Here is a 24,698-nt window from a genome sequence, read left to right on the forward strand (position 1 = left end):
ATTTTTAAATTTGTAAGTCAACATAGTCATTTTCATCTCCCTAACCTTACTGAAATTCTCAAAAAATTAAATCTTAATTGTTTTCTTAAAACTTTCATTGTGACTCAGAGGATGTTCTGAGTGATAGTCAGGACTGTACTATTATAGGAAACACAGTGGGACTTTCAGAATGACTATATATCTAATAATAAGCTTACTGGAATTCCACATCTACCATTGATCATGATATTATTTATTTAACCAGTGAAGCTAGAAACAAACTATGAGTGACTGCTTGATGAGAATAGAATTTAAAACAAATTCATCTACAAAAAAAGAAATTTTCAGTACAATTCCAAAGTATGTTCTTTTTAATGCCTTTTACTCCAAGAATTAAATTCCACAAAATTACATTCCACACAGCAAATCTGTTACTCCAGTGATGGCATAGTGTGTACAAATAAGGTTTTTCCTGCTGACCCGGGCCCAGAACCGCACCAGCCCCAAATAACACACAGAGACTCTGTATTTAATATTATGCTGTTGGCCTGTTACTAGTTTCTTATCGGCTAGCTCTGCCTTAAATATTAACCCATTTCTATTAATCTAAGTATTTCCATGTGGTCTCATCTTACCAGAGAGTAGGCCCGGACTTCCTCTCTCCAGGCTCTCCATGTTGACTCCTCCCTACTACTTCCTCAAATCCTTCTTGTCTCCTAGTCCTGCCTATCTTGCTTTCCTATTGGCCAACAGTGCTTTATTCATTAACCAGTATGAGAAACATATTTACAGAATGATGACATCTCCCATCAATAGTGTGCCATTTGTAATCTTTATCCATTTATCATTCATACAATACCAAAACAAGACTATTCCATCAAAGCCGCACAGATATATTTTAAAGAGCCAATGATAGATGAGGTAAGTGGTTTAAATTTAACATGCTTTGTTAAGATTTATGTATCACAATTTTGGTTTTGTAGACTCAGTGATACTAAACTGCCGATTGGGTTTGGTAGCTTCTTGCATCAGCTCTTGCAACTGTCCAATCTGCTCATCACGAAAGTCATTGAGTTTTTCTTCCGGGAGAGAGGTGCCAAAACAAGCTTTTCCTGATGAACTTTGTCTGTTGTCCTTAGCTTGTTGCCTTAACACTGCTGCATATGCCTGGTAAAGAGACAGAGAAGGGAGTGATGAGAAACCAAAAAAAAAACACTCAGGCTCCCTGAGCCATGGAAGACTGACTTCTCCAGTTCCCAACCCACCACTGGGCTCCATCGATACATTTCCTGCAATGGATTAAAAAGACACAATGTCATGGTTTTAGTCTCCAGACATGATTTCAAATAGATCTAATTTTTCAGCATTCTAAAAGTTTTTACAGCCATTTAGAAGAGTCCTTCATCTGCAAACCAATGGCAGAGGTCCACTCTATGCAGGACCACCTGGTAGTGCATGCCTTTAATCCCAGCACTCAGGAGGCAAAGGCAGATAGATCTCTCAATTTGAGGCTAGCCTGCTCTACAAAGTGAGTTCCAGAATAGCCAGGGCTACACAGAGAAAGACTATCTTGAATCACCACCCCCCATGTATGAAATAGAACAATAAACATGTGGAAAAGAAATAGCAACATCAAGCTATAACTTCCTTTCTAGAAAGAAAGGGAGAAAAGACCAGAGTGTGCAAAATTTAGGTACACTTTTAAGAGTGTTCTAAATGTACTGCAAAATATCAACATCTTATTTTCTTTTCAAGTAGTTTAAAATTTTTACAAGCTGAAGCTTATGAACTCAAAGTACTTATAATTTCAGAGTGTTCTCTATACTTTAAAATAAGGTAACACTTGAATGCTTACATGTTAAAACATTATTCTTGGTAAAGGGACACTAGCCAACTAGAGCAAATGGCTCTGGCTGGCCTTGCCCTTCTCCCCATTCCTTCTGACTTGCTAAAATCTGTTAGGTTACATTCCTAAAGGCAGCCACCAAGGTCTATTTCCTTCTTTAGCCACTTCTTCCTCCTGAGCCTTACCACCAAGGTCTAGCTATCAAAGTATTGAAGTCCAGCAATCAGAAGCCCCCTTTGGTTCACCTAATTAACGTGCCCAATTAAAATTAAATACCTCATCCTAGCATGGGGTTTCCCTCTTTATCTTTATAAACTGCCATTTGTCTATGTGCTATGTCTGCCTCTTCTCTATCCAGAGGCAGTCCTGTGTCCCTGCCCCCTTTCCCTCGTCCTCTATCTCTGTTACCATCACATCCTGGCCCATTCAAACACAGACTTCCCTTTATCTTCCTCTTAAAAATTACACCTACAAGGTCATTTGCTGCTTTTTTCTGACTGAGTCAGAACGCATCCACTTTAACTTTTCTTCCCCACTTAATAAAGGGTCTCTCTGTGAAAATTAGTGCCTAATTCGGGATCTGGAAGAGAGCCCCTGCTATGCTGGAATTCCCCCTTCACTTGGGGACACTAGAAATACATTCTACATATGTAAACACATTTTTTGTGTGTGTGTGAATATGTGTGTCAAAGTTTATGTGTGTGCATCACATGTATGCAGAAGCCAGAAGAGGGCATCAGAGGGATGTCCTAGAAATGGAGCTCCAACTGGCAGCTACCGGGAAAAGAACCCAACTCTGCAAGTGCACTAGGAAAAGTGGTATGAACCAGTAAATTATCTCCAGCCCCTCAATGGAAATTTTAAGTAGAAACACTGTTACCATCAAGAAAAAAAAATCAGAACAGCAATTTGGAAGTATCCAGATACAGCTGTCAAGTATAAACTTTCTACCAGGTTACCACACCAGGGGAATCTACTTTAATAGAAAGAAAAGCCCTGCACATGAGCTAACATACCCTTTCATCTAAAGCTCCAGTCATTCTAGACTCTAAGGAAGAAGGTTAATTCAACAGTTAGATGATACCAATGACTGATGTCTTGAGCCAAAGAGACTCACAGTTCTTTCTCAGGTTAAGCTAAGCAGCTTCAGGTAGATGGGTAACCATACACTATGGACTGGAGCCACTATGGAAGTCAGTGTGGAGGCATCTCAAAAACTCCAAGCACAAGTACATTATTCCTGGGCATATACCCAAAATAGTCTACATCTGACCAAAGAGATAATTTACATTCATATTTACCACTGTTCTTTTCATAACAGTAAAGAAATGGAATTAGCCTAAATGGCCATCAACTGCAATGAATAAAGAAAATGTGACTCTTATACATACCACACACTGCTTTACCAACCTGAAAAGCATAGCTCTCATGACACACATGTGTTCAAGGTTAAATTTAAATTCATGAATCAGTAAAGAAACAAGGCAGAACTTTGACCAGATTCAAATACTGTCTGTTCTTGTCTTAACTTCTAAAATAACCCTTAGATAGTTTTCTTGTGGGTTTATCAGGGTTCAAAGAGGAAAACTAGTTGTTTTTGAGACTATCTTTCTCAACCACAAACTCTTTATATTTTTTTTTTGAAAGTTCAATTTATGAATTTACTCATGGCATGTCCTGTGAAGAATAAGTACTATCAGATTTTAAGCTCCAAACATTTTCTCTGAATTTCTAGGTGTTTGCAGATATGCTGAAAGTGAACAAAACTTTGAAGAGTTTAAATAGGGAGTCCAACTTCATCACAGGTGCTGGGCTTTTAGCACTGATTGATGCTTTGAGAGACAATGAGACCCTGATGGAGCTCAAGACTGACAATCAGGTTGGTGTTCTACAGTAGCAATTCAGAGGAAATTGTAGCCCCCACAGCCAGGAGGGCTTGCAAGAAGGGCTTGGGCCCTCTTGGAAAGGTGGTGGCAGAAACGGGGTGATGAGACACTTGGAGATCCAGAATATTAATGCATACTAGGTGAATACAGAGTCTCTAAGTCAATTTAAGGAGTTAGGTAGGTGGCTGATTTGAACAGGAAAGTTTTACACATGACTTAGTTCACTTTTCCCCCAGCTCTCTGAGAGAGCCACACAATGGATAAACCTTTTGTATCCATGAGCTCTTTATATTTTAATGTGAGCAGAATACAACCTGGGTGACAAAAAATTTGTCCTTTATTAACTCTTGCTAGCAATCTTGTTTGAACCTCATTGTTTTCAGCCTTCAATTAATCATTTCACCCTTTCTTCCCACAGCTGGCAAGTGTTCATTAGAGAAGAGGGTAAGAGCACTTACACGTACCAGTACTTGGGAGTATACAGCAGGTGACAACTAGTACTCAACAGGCTGACCCACCAGATGGGTGACTCTCTGATGGGGAGCCCCACTTGGCAAAGACCATGGGGCCACTGTAATTTCACTCATGTGCCACTAGAAACAGATATGAGTATTATTCCATTTGTTGAGCACACATATAGCTGCAAATGGTCAGGAAGATGACTTCTACTTAACCTGTATGATTCTGATTAATACAAATAGTAGGATATATTTCATTACTCAGACTGACATAATGGGAATCTAGGTGAAGAGAGGGAGGAGGGAACATATGAGCAAGGGAGGTCAAGATCATAATGGAGAAATGTACAGAGACAGCTGAACCAAGCTTGTGAAAACTAATGAACTCTAGACCTACAACTGTGGAGACTCCAGGGGACCAAACTGGGCCTTCCATATGTGGGAGACAGTTGTGAAGCTTGGACAATCAGAGGGGCCTCTGGCAGTATGATCATAATACGAACCTGGTACATGAGCTAGCTTGTTGGAGGTGAGATGCTATGCTCAGTGGCAGTAGAACCATGATATAATCCTGGTACATGAGTTAGCTTGTTGGAGCCCCCTCTGTATGGTGGGATGCCATGCTCAGTCTTGATGCATGGGAGAGGGGACAGGCCCTGCCCCACCTATTGTGCCAGACTATGGGAGTCCTTACCTGTGAGGAGGAGTGGAATGGAATGGGCTAGCGGGGTCGTTAGGGAGAGTGAGAGGAGTTGAGGGGAGGAGGGAGGAGAGATGGGAGGAAGAACTGTGGTTGGAATGTAAAACGAAATAAAACAAATTAAAAATGTTAAAAACAGGAATAGTATTCCCAGCTACTAAGACAGCTGATTTTAGAGTTCAGCACAAATTCAAAGCAAACTGGTTGCCCCTGGAGACAAATAGATGAGGTCAATTTCCCAGGTGTTCATTGCTGATTCAATGTCAGAGCATGAAGCAATGTTAGCAGATATAACTTTCTCAGCAATATACTTTCTGCACATACTCCCAGCCTCAAGGTTCAGCCAGCTAACTGTTCATTGTTTAAGTCCTGATTTTCAATGTCGTTTTCTGTCTGGGAGCCCTGACCACTCAGAGCTACATGCTTACGTGGCTCACTGGCTGGTCAGCACAACCTCCCTTGCCTGAGAGAGACTGTATGATCAGTTTGTCTCTGGTTCTCGTTGTTTATTCAAGAAGAGCTCCGTGACCCTGGAAGATGTGATTGGTACTTATCCAGAAGTGTTGGCTTTGAGAAGAAGCAGGAGACACGTCGGGGGAATGAGGAGAGAAATGTGAGAGAAGTGGGCATGTGTTAGCAGGAATATGTAGCTGGATGCAGAGAGAAAGGTGTGAGAGAGGTGTGGCTGTGTGCAGGAGTGTGGAGGTGTGTAGCTGTGTGGAGAGTGTAGCTGTGTGAAAATAGATGTAACTGTGTATAAAGATGCGTGGCCGTGCAGAAGGTAAATGTAGCTGGGAAAAGAGATATAACTATGTGAAGAGAGATGAAACTGTATAGAGATGTATGGCTGTGCAGAAGAAAGATATATGCTTGTAAAGAGAGACATGTATGTAAGGAGATGTGTTTGTTCCTTCTTTTTTCTTAAGTTACCATCAGGTAGTGTGTGTTTCCTTATTTACCCCTCAGACAGAAAAGTCTAGCCCTCAGATAGAGGAGAAATATTTCCAAGTTCCTTGCTAATCTGAGAAGGCATTCCTTATGCCAACCTGGGTGCAGAACCAGGAGCTGGCCTCCTAGGCAATGTTTTTTCTTAAATACCTTAGCACAGTTTTTTTCTACCTACCTCATTTTAAAACCTAAGTAAGACACTTTAACAGTACATGAACAGAAATTTCCTCAGTAAGGGCCCATGATTCCAGGTCTGTCACTTTAGCTAGTGACAGATAACTTTGTCACTAAATTAGAACTTATATCCATAGTGTGAACTACTAGATGGATACTGCTCTGCCCATAAGCTAGAAGCAAAGAGGCATAAATTTCCTCACAGACTTACACAAACATTGAGACTGGTTCTGAAGAACAAAGCTGGGCCACAGATTTCTTAAGATGCCAATAAGGACCAGAGTTTAAGATGAGAACAGGACTTGAACATGTGCTGGTGACAGACACAACACAAAAGGTCAAAGAAAATAAATCCACGATACAGGGAAACAGTCACCAGAGGAAAAAAGCTACTGGATTTTTTCTTTTCTTTTCTTGAGGTAGTGTGTTTCTCTACACGGCCCAGAGTTAGCTCCAATTTTTCAGAATTCTGTATTCACAATACTAATTTCCTTACCATAATAGGATAGATTATATTGCCATTCTCACCGTTTGCTGGAAAGCTAAACTGACAGCAATCTCCTAATAGTTTTGACAAACAATTTGTACTCCTTTTCTGTAAACTCTCAACCAGGAAGAAAAGCGTTGGGCCTCGTGGAAAATGCTTCTCCCTAAAATGTATTCAATCATCCCAGGGTGCTATGCAGCAATACTGAGACAATGAATGTGAACTTGCAGCCTTCATTTCCCAGTTTTCTGTAGAAGTGATTTAAAGTGCCAGGCATCCTTGAGGAGCAATGTTAACAGAACGCCTCCCCAGGGAAACCTGAAAGCTACAGGATAGAATTACCATAATTATTCAAAGACACCTTCAGGATTTGAGGCTCCTCCCCAAGTCACTAAGACAGACTACTTCAGACCCACACAAAGCATCATTGGTAGCTAGGATTAAAAATTTTGAGTTTTGGTTCTTTTTCAGGTCCCAGACAGAATATTCTTTCTTTTTACATGATATGTTAGCACCAGTTGATAACATACACTAATTCTTCACTCCTAAATTGCATTGGTTCACAGAACACAAGGCCAGGAAGTAACACCACTATCAGGCAGCCACGAAGCTGGGCCTCGGTCCCTCCATTCAGTGTAGTTACCCCAATTCCAGACTCACAGCTGAGAAAAAGAAGAGAGTTGGAGCTAGAGTTTGAGAAGTTCCTTGTTAAAGGTATTTGAAGGAAATGTTCAGGAAAAGGTGGTTCATAAATGCTCTTCCCACTTGTCTACTGTGAACTCTATGTCCTTTGCATTAGACATATACAAAGGAAAACTGCAATAGCATCAGATATGGCGCATGAGAGCCAATGAGCAAGCACATCTTTGTTTATGAAATCCTTAGAGGTCCCTAGAAGCTTCATAACAACACCGTTCTTAAGGTGAATAATACATGCAAGAACATCATGCTGTGTAACTCATCTATAAATATAATCATAAAACTGACTTTTTAAAATTCATCTTCCTGGCTATTTAAAAAAGCCATGGTGCTAAATAGATTACTGGTATACTTTGTTTTATATAGTTATTGTTTCTTTTAAAAATAATAACAGTAATATTGTTACCAGGCATCATGGCACATGCCTTATATTTATTCTTACTCTTTTATGTGTATGGTTGGTTTGCCTGGATATGTACACCACTGTGTGCCTAGTGTGTGTGGAGCCCATAGGAGGGCACCAGGTTCTTCATTTCTGTGGTTACGATAGTTGATAGCTGCCCTTTAAAAGAATAATGGCACCATCTCCTTAGTCCCACAACTCTTTCTCTAATGGTACAACTTCATCAATAAGTTTTATAATACTTCATTTCGTTATACATCCCTGTGTGTGAATTGACCTGTGTGAGTGGACCACAATGTTACTGAAAAGTATAAAACAAAACATTAACTTGTGATCCGCCTATCTCTGCGGGGCCCCTGGGGTTCCTTCCGGCAAGCACCTCCGCCCCCAAAACCGGGGGCCCCCCCAGAAAAGGGCGGGCCCGCCGGGCGGCGCCCCCCTCCCGAGCCCCCCCCCCCCACCACAACCCACTTCCTCCTCCCCCCCCCCCCCCCCCCCCCCCCCCCCCGGCCGGGGGCTGGGGGGAGCCCCTGGGAGGGGGGCCGCACCCAAAAAAAATACATACATATAAAATCCCCCCCAAAGACCCCCCTAAGAGGGAGGAAAAAAACAGGAGAAGAGAACACCGGCACACACAAGGGAAGAAGATGAGAAAAAGAGAAAAAAACAAAAAACAAAAACACAAAAAAAAAAAAAAAAAACAACCAGGGCCTAGGGATTAGGGGCCCCCCCCCCTCAGAATGGAACACAACAACAAAGCAGAGGAAGCAGAAGGGTACGACTTAAAAATCACCATCATAAAAATGATAGAGGCCCTCAAAGAAGATATGAGAAAATCCCTTAAAGAAATAGAGGAAAAAACAAACAAAAAAGTGGAAGAAATGAACAAATTCCTTAAGGAAAGTACAGAAAGCCAAGAAAAAACAATTAACCAGGTGAAGGAAACGGTTCAAGATTTGAAAACCGAAATTGAGAAAATAAAGGCAACACAAATGGAAGGAAAGCTGGAAATTGAAAAGCTGGGCAAAAAATCGGCAACCACGGACACAAGCATAACCAATAGAATTCAAGAGATGGAAGAGAGAATCTCAGGCGCAGAAGATAAACTAGAAGAAATAGATTCATCGACCAAAGAAAACCATAAATCCAACAAATCCTTAACACACAATATCCAGGAAATGTGGGACACCATGAAAAGGCCAAACCTAAGAATAATAGGCATAGAGGAAGGTGAGGAAGCCCAGCTCAAAGGTGCTGAAAACATATTCAACAAAATCATCGAGGAAAACTTTCCAAATCTGAAGAAGGACATGCCCATGAAAGTACAAGAAGCATACCGAACCCCAAATAGGCTGGACCAAAGAAAAAAGACCCCTCGACATATAATAATCAAAACACCTAGCATACAGAATAAAGAAAGAATATTAAGAGCAGCGAAGGAAAAAGGACAGGTAACATATAAAGGCAGACCTATCAAAATTACACCTGACTTCTCCATGGAAACCCTCAAGGCCAGAAGGTCCTGGATAGATGTTCTAAAAGTATTAAGAGAACACGGATGCCAGCCTAGGCTACTATATCCAGCAAAACTCTCAGTCAATATAGATGGAGAGAACAAGATATTCAATGACAAAACCAGATTTTCCCAATATGTATCTACAAATCCAGCCCTACAGAAAGTATTGGAAGGAAAATTCCAACCCAAGGAAGGTAACTACGCCCACAAAAATGTAGGCAACAGATAATCCAACTACACCAGAAACCTAGGGTGAAGCAGAACAAATATATTCACAATACCACTGCCAACAACAAACCTAAATCAAACAACCATCAACAATCAATGGTCCTTACTCACCCTCAACATTAATGGTCTTAACTCACCTATAAAAAGACACAGATTAACAGAATGGATACGAAGACAGAATCCATCCTTCTGCTGCATACAAGAAACACATCTTAGCTCCAAAGATAGACATTACCTCAGGGTAAAGGGTTGGGAAAAGATTTTCCAATCAAATGGAAATAAGAAGCAAGCAGGCGTAGCTATCCTAATATCTAACAAGCTAGACTTCAAACCAAAACTAGTCAAAAGAGATGAAGACGGTCATTTCATATTCATCTCAGGAGAAATCCATCAACACAAAGTCTCAATTCTGAACATCTATGCCCCTAATACAAAGCCACCCACATTCGTAAAAGAAACACTACTAAAACTCAAAGCTCATATAAAACCTCACACACTTATAGTGGGAGACTTCAATACACCACTCTCAACACTAGACAGGACCACAAATCAGAAACTCAACAAAGAAACAAAAGAATTAACAGAAGTTATGTCTCAACGGGGGCTAACAGACATCTATAGAACATTCCATCCAAAGACAAAAGAATATACCTTCTTCTCTGCTCCACATGGAACCTTCTCTAAAATCGACCACATACTAGGAGACATAACAAACCTCAACAGATACAAGAGAATAGAAATAGTCCCCTGAATCTTATCGGACCACCATGCTTTAAAATTGGAATTCAACAACAATACAAATAGCAGAAAACCTGCAAACTCATGGAAACTTAACAATGTGCAATTGCACCACTCCTGGGTCAAAGAAGAAATAAAGAAAGAAATTAAAGACTTTCTAATATTCAACGAGAATGAGGATACAACATACCCGAACTTATGGGACACCTTGAAAGCAGTGCTACGAGGGAAGTTCATTGCACTAAGTGCCCATATGAAGAAAACAGAGGATAGTCACATAAATGAATTAACAGCGCAACTGAAAACCTTAGAACAGAGAGAAGCGAATTCACCCCGCAGGAGCAGACGCCAGGAAATAATCAACTTGAGGGCTGAAATCAACAAAATAGAAACCAGGAAAACAATACAAAAAATCAATGCAACAAAGAGTTGGTTTTTTGAGAAAATCAACAAGATTGATAAACCTTTATCCAAATTAACGAAAAAGCAGAGACAGAACATGCAAATTAACAAAATCAGAAACGAAATGGGGAACATAACAACAGACACAGAGGAAATCCAGACAATTTTCAGGTCATACTTCGAAAATCTGTATTCCACAAAAATTGAAAATTCAAAGGAAATGGACAAGTTTCTGGATAACTATCACTTACCAAAATTAAATCAAGAACAGACAAACAACTTAAATAGACCTATAACCCGAAATGAAATAGAAGCAGTCATCGAAAGCCTTCCAACGAAAAAAAGTCCAGGGCCAGATGGATTCAGTGCAGAATTCTACCAGACATTCAAGGAAGAACTAATACCACTACTCCTCAAACTGTTCCACAAGATAGAAACAGAAGGTTTATTGCCAATCTCTTTTTATGAGGCCACAATAACTTTGGTACCCAAACCTCACAAAGACACAACTAAGAAAGAAAACTACAGACCAATATCCCTGATGAACATCGATGCAAAAATACTCAATAAAATAATGGCAAACCGAATTCAAAAATACATCAGAGAAATCATCCACCATGATCAAGTAGGCTTCATACCTGGATTGCAGGGATGGTTTAACATACGAAAATCTATCAACGTGATCCACCATATAAACAAACGGAAAAAGAGAAACCATATGATTATCTCCCTAGATGCAGAAAAAGCCTTCGATAAAATTCAACACCCTTTCATGATAAAGGTATTAGAGAGGTCAGGGATAACAGGAACATACCTAAACATAATAAGAGCAATATACAGCAAACCAACTGCCAACATCAAACTGAATGGAGAGAAACTTAAGCCAATTCCTCTAAAATCAGGAACAAGACAAGGCTGTCCTCTCTCTCCATATCTCTTCAATATCGTACTAGAAGTTCTAGCTAATGCTATAAGACAACAAAAGGAGATCAAGGGCATCCAAATTGGAAAGGAAGAAGTCAAACTGTCTCTATTTGCAGATGATATGATAGTTTACATAAGCGACCCAATAAACTCTACCAGGGAACTCCTACAGCTGATAAACACCTTCAGCAAACTAGCAGGATACAAGATAAACTCAAAAAAATCAGTAGCCCTATTTTTTTCAGATGACAAAGAGGCAGAGAAAGAAATCAGAGAAACATCACCCTTTACAATAGCCACAAGCAACATAAAGTATCTTGGTGTAACGCTTACCAAACAAGTAAAAGATCTATATAATAAGAACTTTGTGACTCTAAAGAAAGAAATTAAAGAAGATACCAGAAAATGGAAAGACCTCCCATGCTCTTGGTTAGGTAGGATAAACATAGTAAAAATGGCAATCTTACCAAAAGCAATCTACAGATTCAATGCAATCCCCATTAAAATCCCACCACAATTCTTCACCGACCTTGAAAGGATTATTATCAACTTTATATGGAAAAACAAAAGACCCAGGATAGCCAAAACAACCCTATACAATAAAAGAACTTCAGGAGGCATCACCATTCCTGACTTTAAGCTCTACTACAGAGCTATAGTTCTGAAAACAGCCTGGTATTGGCATAAAAATAGACAGGTAGACCAATGGAATGGAATTGAAAATCCTGATATTAATCCACGCACCTATGAACACCTGATTTTCGACAAAACAGCTAAAATTATACAATGGGGCAAAGACAGCATCTTCAACAAATGGTGCTGGCACAATTGGATGAGGGTGTGTAGAAGACTGCAGATAGACCCATGTCTGTCGCCATGCACAAAACTCAAGTCCAAATGGATCAAAGACCTCAACATCAATCCAGCCACATTGAACCTCTTAGAAGAGAAAGTAGGAGGTACCCTTGAACAAATTGGTATAGGAGACCGCTTCTTGAACATAACTCCAGGGGCACAGACACTGAAAGAAACAATTAATAAATGGGACCTCTTCAAACTTAGAAGCTTCTGTAAGGCAAAGGACACAGTTGACAAGACCAAACGGCAGCCCACTGACTGGGAAAAGATTTTCACTAATCCTATATCCGACAAAGGGCTGATCTCCAAAATATACAAAGAACTCAAGAAACTAGTCAACAAAACACCAAATAACCCTATTAAAAAATGGGGTACAGAACTGAAGAAAGAATTCTCAATGGAGGAAATCAAAAAGGCTGAAAGACACTTAAGAAAATGCTCCACATCCTTAGCTATCAGGGAAATGCAAATCAAAACAACTTTGAGATACCATCTTACCCCTGCCAGAATGGCTAAAATTAGAAACACCAGTGATGACTTATGTTGGAGAGGATGTGGAGAAAGTGGAACACTCCTCCACTGCTGGTGGGAGTGCAAACTCATACAGCCACTTTGGAGATCAGTATGGCGGTTCCTCAGGAAAATGGGAATTAGTTTACCACAGGACCCGGCAATCCCCCTCTTAGGCATATACCCAAAGGATTCACATCAATGCAACAAAGACATCTGTTCAACTATGTTCATAGCAGCACTATTTGTAATAGCAAGAACCTGGAAGCAACCTAGATGCCCTTCAATTGAAGAATGGTTAATGAAGATGTGGCACATCTACACAATGGAATACTACTCTGCAGAAAAAAATAATGGTATCTTGAAATTCGCAGGCAAGTGGATGGCACTTGAAGAAACCATCCTGAATGAGGTAACCCAGTCACAAAAAGAGGAACACAGTATGTACTCACTCATATATGGATTTTAGACCTAGATCAAATGATCACCAGCCTATAATTCACATCACCAGAGGAACTAGGATACAAGTTGTATTCTAAGAGATTCATATAAAGTCCCTCACAGAACTGGGGGGGGGGAGGCCCCCCCGGGCAGGATAAAGTGGGGGAGGACAGCTAATGGAGAGAGAAGTAGGAGAAAACGAGAGGGAGGGAGAGGAAGGCATGTGCGACCAGGGAGGATTGAGCCTGGTTAGGAATGGAAAATAGGAAAAGAGAGAGAGAGACAGAGACAGAGAGAGAGAACATAAAAGAGGGAGCCAATATTGGTTTGAAGATAAAGTTGAACACAAAGAAAGGTCGAGGGAACTACAAGACTGCTCCCAACTAACAATCTCAGCTTCCGTGGAAAGGCTATCATAAATGCCCTTCCCGGAGAGTGAGATCAACAACTAACTTCTCCATGGAGTCCTCAACTAATGCCTGTTGAAAACAGGAGCAAACACCCATACATAAACACTAGTCAAACTAGAACCCAGAAGCAGATGGAGAGGACAAGACCATGTGGTAGAAGTACATAGAGACAGCTTACCTGAACAAGGAGGAGCTAACGGCCACTAGACTGATAGCTGGGAAGCCAACAGGGGTCTGACTCGGACCCCCCTGAATATGGGTCTCAGCCAGAAGGTCTGAGCAGTCTAAGAGACCTCAGACAGTGGAGCCAGGATGTATCCCTGGTGCACAAAAGGACTTTGCAAACATATCCCCCATGGAGGGATAACTGCCTTATTCTAGAGATAGGAGAGAAGCCCTAGTCCCTACTTCACAGGACCTGTCAGATCTACATGACCCCAACTGGATGGTATTCCCCTACATATTGTATTGTGGTGGGGGGTTGGGAGGGGAGGGTGTTTAGAGTGCATGGGAGAGGGTAGAGAGGGCAAAAGGGAGGGAAGGAGGGAGGGGAGGCTTGGGGGGGAGGGAGGGAGGGAGGGAGAGGGAACTGGGATCGACATGTAAAATAATAAAAAAAAAAAAAAAAAAAACGCTTTGACTCCAAAATTTAAGTTGAAGAACAAGTTACTGGGGAAAAGTATTTCTATTTTTGTTTCCACAGAAAATGAAAAGATGTGGATTCCTTCCAGACTAATGTGGTTTGATCACACCAGACCGCCTGAAACAGAGTACAAGCTGATCCTACATTCCAAACAGCTGGACAAAACAGCCCTACAGACTACAGCTAGGATATCTGAATCTTCTTCGAATCCCCCAAGACAGCGCCCCTTACCAGCAGGAAGTAGTTTGGAAAGAACGACGCCCAAATTCCCAAATATTGTGTATAAATGTTTGTTTTCATTTAATTGGACTTTGTTATATAAAATTAAATAAAAAATACTCTATATGCATAAAAAAAAAACATTAACTTGTTATTCAGCACTAATTATCAAATTATTCGGAACTCTTTAGTTAGAAAAGTCAAATGTTTATAGCATCATGATGACAATATCATGTGACTGTGATGAGAATTAAAATGGTAAATGGTTAATTTTTTAAAAGGCATTTGTATACAGGCTGTGAAATAATGTGGACTTTAATTCTCTGGGTTTGTGTCTTTTTAAGTACTCTGCTATCTATGAGGCTCCTTTCATGGCTGGCGGCTGCTATTTTGGGGTATAGCATAAACAACTTTCCCTTTTTTAAAGATTTATTTATTTATGGATTTATGTACATGTATATCTGCACACTAGAAGATGGCATCAAATCCCATTATAGAGGACTGTAAGCCACTGTGCAAATGTTAGTTGAACTCAGAACCTCTGGGAGAGCAGCCAAATCTCCAGCCCCCATAAATGTCTTCTTGAGGAGGCCTTCCTAACTTTAGTCCAGTTACTCTGTCTACCCTGATCACCCTTACCCAGATATGAAAGATTCTGTTTCCTCCATTGAAAAACATGAAAAGCACAGGGCTCAGGAATGACTTTTTAATAACAAGGAAATAAGTATTAAGTGACTAAATCTTCTAGATTTTTACAAGGATCAGCAAATTAAAAATGATATTTTTATTTGCAAAGCATACAGTGCTGTCCAAAATTATAACCTAAGCTATTAAATAAAAATTTTATTCCTGGCAATAAATACCATCAATTATGTCACTTAAAATGAGAGATGAATTCCAATAATTCTTGAGAATATCTTAGAATAACAATGATTTGTCAGTTTTTCTTTCAGTTATAATACTGTAAAATGAGAAGGGTGGCTGACTTAGCAGGTCAAATGTTTGTAGAATGTCATTGACCCAAAGCAGCCATATCTGGCAGACACAGAGGTCCCAGTCGAGAGTACATCCTGCTTCTTTTCCAAATATCCTCAAAGTCAGAATTTAATGAGATGCATGTGGAAATCAGTATAGAGAAGAAAGTAAATCTACCATATGATCCAATTACACCACTCCTTAGCAAATGCCTGAAGAACTTAACATGCTACCCCACAGACATTTGCTCAACAATGTTTATTGACACGCTATTCACAACAGCTGTGAAATGGAAGGATAATGAAAATGTCATATATATACACCAAGGAATACTATTTACCTGTAAAAATTACCTGTAGATAAGCAGATGGAACTAGAAAAGATCGCAGATCCAGAACGACAAATGGCTCTCTGTCCCCTAGACCCAAGCCCCCAGTCTCATCTCCAGCTCTGCAGCAGAGCATCTGTGGCAGCCTTCCCTATGCTCCATTCCATCTTCGGTACATCACACAGACCTTCCCTTCTAATCTCCATATGCCCACTTGTTGCTTTCGCACAGCCCCCAACCCCAACAGGCATCCCCTGCATTAACCTGAGGGCAGCTCCTGCCAGGGCAACAAGTAGGCTGGTGGTGGACCCACATCTCCCCTTCTGCTCTTCCAGATCCAACCCCCCCACCACCACCATCTTATTCTCAGCTCTGTAACAGAAAACCTACTAGTCTCCCTTTCCTTTCTGATCCTATCCCCAACAGAATCAATTGAGAAAACACAAACAGGAAATTCTAGAAATGAAAATTTTGAGAATCTGAACAGGAACTACAGAGGCGGGCTTCACCAACAGAACACAAGAGATGGCAGAAAGAATCTCAGGTGTAGAAGATAACGATAGAAGAAACTGATATAGTAATCAAAAAAAAATTTAATCTAAAAATTTCCTGACACAAAACATTCAGGAAATCTGGGATTCTATAAAAAGACCAAATCGAAGAATATAGGAATTGAAGAAGAATCCCAGCTCAAAGGCCCAGAAAACATTTGTAATAAAATTACAAATGTTCCTAACCTAAAGAAGGAGGTGACTATAAAGGTACAAGAAGCTTACAGAACACCAAATAGATTGGACCAGAAAAGAAAGTCCCCCTGACACAAAATAATCAAAACACTAAACACCCAGAACAAAGAAAGGATATTAAAAACAAGGGAAAAGACAAAGTAACATATAAAGGCAGACCTATTAGAATTATACCTGACTTCTCAGTGGAGACTCTAAAATCCTAAGGGCCTAAATTGATGTGCTGTACACTTTGGAGCACAGAAACCTACCCAGACTACTATACCCAGCAAAACTTTCAATCACCATAGGTGGAGAAAATAAGACATTCCATGATAAAACAAAATTTAAACAATATTTATCTAAAAATGCAGCCTTACAAAGAGTGCTAGAAGGAAAACTCTAACCTAAAAAGTTTAACTACAACCATGAAATCACCAAGAATAACACCACCAAAATCAAAGGAAGGAAAGCATGCATGTGCACATACACCACCAACAACAACAAAAACATCAACAACAAGCTAACATCAATCATTGGTCATTGACATTTCTCATATCAATGGAATGAACTCCCCAAGAAAAAAAAAGACACAAACAAACAAAATGGACGGGAAAACAGGATTCATCCTTCTGCTGTATACCAGAAACACACCTCAACATTAAGGACATCAATTACCTCAGTGAAGAGTTGGAAAAAGATATTCCAAGCAAATGGACCTAAGAAGCAAGCTAGTGTAGCCACTTTAATATATAACAAAATAGACTTCCAGCCAAAACTTATCAAAACAGCTAAGAAAGGACACCATACTCACTAAAGGAAAAAATCCAACAAGAAAACATTTCAATTCTTAACATCTATGCCGCAAGCACAAGGGCACCCATGTTTGTAAAAGAAACACTACTACAAATTAAATCACACACTGACCCTCAACACTGAGAGTGGAAGACTTCAATACCCCACTTTCATCAACAGACAGGTCATCTAGACAAAAACTAAACAGAATACCAGAGTTAACAGATGCTATAAAACAAATGGACCTAACAGATATTTACACATTTCATTCATCCAAACACAAAAGAATATACCTTATTCTCAGCACCTCATGGAACTTTCTCCAAAATTAACCATATGTTCTCTCTCTCCCTCCTTCTCCTTCCCTCTTCCTCTCTCTCTCTCTCTCTCTCTCTCTCTCTCTCTCTCTCTCTCTCTCTCTCTCTCTCTCTCTCTCTTCCTCCTTCCCTTCCCCCCCCCGCCTCCCTCCCTGATGTGTCAACATGGAAGTTCTCAGATACCGCTGTATTGCCATGCCTTTCAGCCTGCTGAATTATCATGGACTCTACTGCCCTGTGAAACCAGAGATGCATATTAAATGCTTTATTTTATAAGTTGCCTTGACTATGGTGTTTTGCCCACAGCAATAGAAAATTAACCAAGACAAGGGCTAATAACTTGGCACTGAATAACCAATTCGGGGCACCTCTCTCAGGAAGACTAATTCTCCCTGTCTCAGAAGCCATTCGTTTATTTTCATTTCATCCATTTCTGGAATGAGTGTTATTATTTCTTCAGCTGCTTTGAGGTTGTTGGTTTTTTGTTTCTGTTTTTGGGGGTTTTGTTGTTGTTGTTTTGTTTTTTCCTTGCTTTTCAAAATTCTTGAGGTATAACACTAAGTATAACACTAAGTTATTTATTTGTGCTTCCTGATTTTTAATGCAGACACTTAGAGTTTCTCTTTTTAGACTGTTTTCCTACTCCCAGAGGTTTTAGCATGCTACATTTTCATTTAATTCCAAGAAATTTTTACCTCTGTCTTAAATGTCTTTAATAGTGTATTTCATCATCTACTAGTATGTTTTTAATCTTCATGAGTTTGAACATTTTCATCTGTCTCTTTTGCCACTGATTTCAAAATTTAAACAGATCTAGGATATAGAAGAACAATACGTAAATAAACTCTTCCAATTGAAAACAAAAACAAAATAGTAGCTGAAGTCCAGATGCATTTCCAGGGGAATTCTACCAGGCTTTCAGTGATCTATAATCAACTTCTTAAATTACTCTAAAATAGAAGGAGCATTCCCAAACTCCTCTGGGAAGCCAGAATTATTTTAATATCACCACCAGAAAAACACACATACACACAACACAAAACAATAGAAAACTATAGATTCCTGACTAACATAGATGCAAAAATTCTCAACAAAATGCTTGCAAACCAAATATAAGCACATATCAAAAAGATCCTTCACAATTATCAAATTGTCTTTATCACAGAGATTTAGGATTGTTTTAACACATGCAAATAGAAAAAAATATATAAGAAGTCATAGAATGAGCAAAAACCGCATGATCGTCTCAACAGATAGAGAGAAGGCTTTCAATAAAATCCCTATCCTTCTGAAGCAAGGAAAGTTGTCTTTAAGGATATGGCCTTGGGAGATAGACCATTCCCCACATATAGGAGTATATGAGCACTGCATATGGGCTACTTTTTAAAAAGAGGGGGTTGTGAGGTCGGAGGGAAGAAGTGGGGGTCCATATGATCAAAATATAGTGCATGAAATTTTCAAAGAATCAATAAAAATATATATTTTAAAGTTAACATGGATTCTTGGCTATTACTAAAAAGTCAGCTGAACGTCTTTAAGAGAAATAATGACATAAATTTAAATTTTTGTTTAGCACCAAAGTAAATTTGAATAGTGGTAATGAGAATTCGTAAATTACTTTAAAAAATTGTTAATAATTAAAATAACTATACATTTCAGAGTTTACTTAATATGTTTTTTTTGTATTTTTATTCTATTTTGCTGTGTCTTAGCGTTCAAAACTTTGTAGAAATCTCTTGCTTGCATGGCTAGTGCTTTTACCTACAAAGCCCTCTCACTGACCCCACACTGGTTAGTTTTTGCTTTGCTCTGTTTTGGGTAATATATTTGGATGATATAAAGTGATTACAGGGAGGTGGCTATCCTCAATAAAGAACCTGAAGCTAGACTAGTGGCACAAAATTATATTCCTAAGATTTGGAAGGCAAGAAGAACTAGGATTCAAGGTCAACCTCTGGTACAAACAAGTTTAAGACTATTCAGGGCTATGGGAAATCAAAAAACAAAGCATCCAAAACCTTGGCTGAATGTGGTGGTAGCACATGCCTATAATCCCTGTACTTGGGAGATGGAGGCAAGATGAAAGTCTGAGGCTAACATACACTGCATCAGACCAAGTCCAAAAAACAAAACAAGAAGCTAGAGATAGCTCAACATTTATGAGTACTAGATGCTCTTTATAAAAATACACTCTACTCAGCTGAACTGGACCTTTAGATTTGGCTACAAAAGTACTCTTATCTGCCAGACTACAGGACTTAGGTTCTCTCTCTCTCTCTCTTTCTCTCTCTCTCTCTCTCTCTCTCTCTCTCTCTCTCTTCTATGTGTGTGTGTGTGTGTGTGCGTGCGTGCGTGCGTGTGTGTGTGTGTGTGTGTGCAGCACATGAGACCCAAGCACTTCTTTAATTGTATTTTATAGTTTTAAGTATAGGCACAGGAACTGCAGATCTCCAGCACATAGCCACATTGTTTCCCCTTAACCCATCCCAACAACTGCCACTCCTACTTTCAGTTGTATATGTTTGACTATTTTAGACACCTTATGTAAAGGCTCAAGCAGTGTGTCAACTTTCCGTGGTCTTTCTCATTTAGTGCACTAGCTCCAGAGTCATCTATGCTGCTACTCATAGCAGAAACTTCTTTGGAATGCTGCATACTGTGAGATTCTAAGCTCTCTTCTCACCTAGTCACCTAGTACTTGTTACTACACCTTGGCTACTCTGAACAGTCTGCCGTGGACACAGGAGTGTAACATCGCCTCAAGAGCTTGCTACCAATTCTGAATAAATGTATGTATTTGAGATTTCTAGATAGTATAGCATTTTGCTTTTAATTTGGGGCACTGCAATACTATTTTCCAGAGTGGCTATACTTTCTTGCCTTTGGAATTGTGTGCAAATGTTCTAATTGCTTCACATCCTCACCACTATTTGCTATGTCTTGCTAATAATACCTGTCCTAACAGGCATGCAATGAGATCTCACTGTGGCTGCGTTCACATTTCTTTAATGACCCTGATGCTCAGCTTCCTTTCTTACATCTGCTGCTTGTGTATTTTCTTTACACAACTGTCTATTCAAGCCTTTGCCCTATTTTTTTTTTTTTTAATTGGGTGGTTTGGCTTTTCGTGACTGAATTGTAGGGGTTCCTTACATGCTTTGAATATAAATCCTTTATGAGAAGAATGCTTTTCGTGTTTGCTTCAATTCCTTAGGTAGTCTTACCATTTTATAACTATTTCCTTTGCTGTTTAAAAGATGTTGGTTTTATATTGTCCCACTTGGCTCATTTCAGATTTACGGTCTGTACTTTTAGGGTTATAGCCAAACACTCCCACTACCTCTACTTCTAGAAGTTTTACAGTGCCCCGTCTATTGCAGAGCCTGGTCTATTACAGAACCTATTCCATTATTTAGTGCCCTGTCTAGCTTGCAAGTCCTTAACCAATTTTGAGTTGCTATTTTTTGGATGATATAAGATACCCAGTTTCCTAAGTGGATATCCAGTGTTTCCCAACCCCAGTTTTCACTGTGTAAAAGATAAGTTGACTACATGGTGGATTTATTTCTGGATTCTGTTCTGTTTCAATTGTCTCTCTATGCAGTACACACTATTTTAATGACCGTATCTTTGTAATGTATTTTGAGATCTGAAACTGTGATGTGTCTGGCTTTGTTCTTTCTCAAAATTTTTGGCTACTCAGGCCATTGTGATTCCACATGAGTTTTATGATTAATTTTCTTTATCTGTAAAGAAAATCATTTATAGTTTTAATGTTTTTTTAGATTTATTTATGTATATAAGTATTTTGACTATATGTGTACTATATGTCTGCCTAACATCCTCAAAGGACAGAAGAAGGCATCAGACCCTTTGGAACTAGAGTTACAAATGGTTGTGAGCTTGGAATTGAACCTGGGTCATCTACAAGAGCAAAAGTGCTCATAACCACTAAGCCATGTCTCCATCCTCATCAATGGCATTTTGATAGAGATTATTGTGTAGTGATAAGGACTTTTTTTTTAACTGTATTAATTTCTCTAGTCCATGAACATAAAATCCCTTTCCAGTTACTTTTGCTTTCAGTTTCTTTCAGCATGCTTTTATTTTTTAGCACACAACTACTTTGTCTTCTTAATTTGCCTTCAAGTGTTTTAATTCTTTGCTGCTACTGTAAATGGGCTCAAGTCCAAATAGCTATTAGTGCACAAAAATGTCTGATTTTTGTATGTTCATTTTGTATCCTATGACTTTGCACAATTTGTTGATTAGTTCTAATAGCTTTTTGGTAGGTTGTTGAGAGTTTTTGTTTTTTGTTTTCACAGTCAATGAATGTCACAAAACCACACAATATATACTATCTTTGTACAACGTTTTTCACTAAGCAAAATGATTTTGTTTCATCCGTATTGTTGTATACATCAATAGTCATTTTTATTACCAAGTCATTTTTATTGTCACATATTGACAGCTAAATGCTTAACCTGCTTCCAGTTATTACCAATAAAGCCACTGTGAAATTTTAAAAAATCATGTCATCCATAAATCTAAACGATGTTCCTTCTTCCATTTTGATTTGGTTGTCTTTCCTTTTTGATTGTTCTGTGTAGGTCTCTCATTCTTTAAAGAAGGAGTCACAAGAATGTGATCCAGTTCTTAGAGGCAGTGCTCAGAGTTTTGGCATTGAGTATTCCTGTTTCATATACATCGCCTAAGTTATTAAGGCAGACTACAGCTTTAAACAATGAAGTGAAACCACAGCAGACCCCAAGTCTCACACAGGTTCCTCCATCATCAACACAATGACAGCACAGGCTGAACTGCACACCAAGAACAGTCCCATCAGGACTCACAAGCTCAAACTCTTCCTATTTCCTTTCTTTGGGTCATATAAATACAAGAGCATGCAGGACAAAGAGTTTTAGAGTACATAGGGCTAATAGTGATATATACCATAAGAAGTTCCTCTGTTTCATATAGTTTAATCTACAGTGTATATAGGTACTGTTTTATACTATTAGTTGTAATAGCATAAGAATATTTTAAATACTATTAAGTATTGAATATTCGGGCCTAAGTAGAGTTTCTTTAAAATCACTATTCTTCATTAGTGGTCATACAAATTTTTAACATCCTCTAAAACAACATGCTGAGTAACATGCTTCCCATGTCTTTCCATGCAATGAGTCATATACACAGTTTCCCTTTTACAATTAAAAAAAGAAAGTTATTTTGGTAAAATACTCTTAGCAAACAATTAAACTACTTTGATCATATCCTTCTTTTCAAATTAATTATGGACAGGTATTTAAAAGGATAATAATTTACACATCACTAGATAAAACATTTTCAAATTGCCAAGAGGTCTACATTTTAAAATACATTTTTAAAAACAATGGAATCTTGAAATTCACAGGCAAATGGATGGAAATAGAAGAAACCATCCTAAGTGAGGTGACCCAATCACAGAAAGATAAACATGGTATGTACTCACTCATATATGGATATTAGACATAGACCAAAGGTTTACCAGAATACAATCCACACCTCCAGAGGAGCTAGGAAACAAGGAGGGCCATTAAGAGAGACATACATGGTCCCCGGTGAAGAGGAAAGGGAGAAGATCTCCTGAGCAAATTGGGAGCATGTCTTCAGGGCACAGCTGGGCAACTGCACATATGAACTCAGAACAGCTGTGATGCTGGCACAAGACCTGTACAAGCCTAAACCAGATTAAATCCCAGCATGGAGAAGGGAGTGGGACACAAAGTTCTACCCTAGCTGAGGACCTACTAGAGTTCTTAACCACTGGGAGAAAGAGAGTCAGCTTTCTCTGAAAGTGTACCCAATACACTGACCATGCCTCATGAAAGCCACACATCCAAGACTATTTGGGCAGCATAAATTGGCCTTGACTTAGGGGAGGGAGAATACAAAGTTGGGTGAGAAGGGAGTGGGGATGAATCTAGGAAGATTTTGGGGAGGGAGGGTGAATATGATGAAACGTGTACAATGTTTTCAAAGGCAGTGTAGGGGGGGGAGAGTGGTTCTTTCATCTGGCCAGACCCAAGTCATAATTCATCGTCAGAGGAAGTCAGGGCGGAACTAAAGCCAAAGCATGGAGGCGTGTGGCTTGTGACTTACCACCATCAGCCTGCTCTCTTACAGCCGGGACCCACCTGTATGGCACTGCCTGAAAGGGGCTGCACCCTCCCACACCATTACCAAGACCACCAGTTCACAGGGCCACAGGCCAATCCATCAATCGAGCTTTTCTTTTCCTAGGTTACTCTAACTTGTATAAAGCTGACAGTAAAGCCAGGACATTCTTGTACTTTAAAAAACGTTATGACATTAATGTCATGTCAGAACAGGAAATTTAGGGCAACCTACACCTGTGTTCTTGAGCCATGATCAACTCATATTTGGCTCCAGAAAAGGCTATCTCTTAGGTCTTTGAGGCAAGAGCTGTGGTGGTTTTGTTTTGTTCTGTCATTTGTTTGAGCTTTTTTGTTATTTTGGGGTTTTGTTTTGTTTTGTTTTGTATTTTGCTTTCTGCTTTTGGGGGGTTTTGTTTTGTGTCATTTCTTTTGCCTGTTTATTTGAGGCAGGGTCTCTCTATGTAGCCCTGGCTTTTCTGGAACACTCTATGTAGACCAGAGTAGCCTTAAACTCAGAGAAAACCTGCCTGTCTCTGCCTCCTGGGTTGTGGGATTGAAGACATGTGCACCAAAACTGGCTTTTTGCATTTTTATATCATCAGAAGAGAAGGAGGGGGTGGGGGATAAAAAGGAAGAATTAAAGAAAGCAGACATTAATGTGGTAATCTACAGTAAATTACAAATACATTTTTGCTTTAAAAAAAAAAAAGTCTTATTGAGGCAGGAGAATAGAGCAGAAAGTGAGACACAGAGGGCCTGCTGTAAACTGTTACAATATTAAATACAGTTGGTAAAAAGCTGGAACCATCTCCCCACCCCTTACAGGTGGCTAGAATAGGCTGTAGGAACTGCACAGAGGTCCTCCAGAGTCTAAAGATACATGCAGCTCATTATATAATAACACAAAATACATATCCCTGAGTGAGGT

The 24,698-nt window shown here is 39.4% G+C and overlaps 1 protein-coding gene across 2 annotated transcripts in view; it reads right to left on the reverse strand.

The window, feature by feature from the left end:
• Positions 1-332: 332 nt before the first annotated feature.
• Sdhaf3 (succinate dehydrogenase complex assembly factor 3) overlaps positions 333-24,698 on the reverse strand; it is a 47,149-nt gene continuing 22,783 nt past the window's right edge. For both annotated transcript variants that reach the window (XR_007834025.1, XM_051177136.1), the window contains exon 2: positions 333-1,146. Coding sequence is in view for 1 of the 2 variants with exons in the window: in XM_051177136.1 (XP_051033093.1) it covers positions 943-1,146 (204 nt within the window). In the remaining variant the exon portion in view is untranslated. The remainder of the gene's footprint in view (positions 1,147-24,698) is intronic.

This window comes from Phodopus roborovskii, unplaced genomic scaffold (genome assembly GCF_943737965.1).
Source record: "Phodopus roborovskii unplaced genomic scaffold, PHOROB, whole genome shotgun sequence".
Taxonomy (NCBI): Eukaryota; Metazoa; Chordata; class Mammalia; order Rodentia; family Cricetidae; genus Phodopus; species Phodopus roborovskii.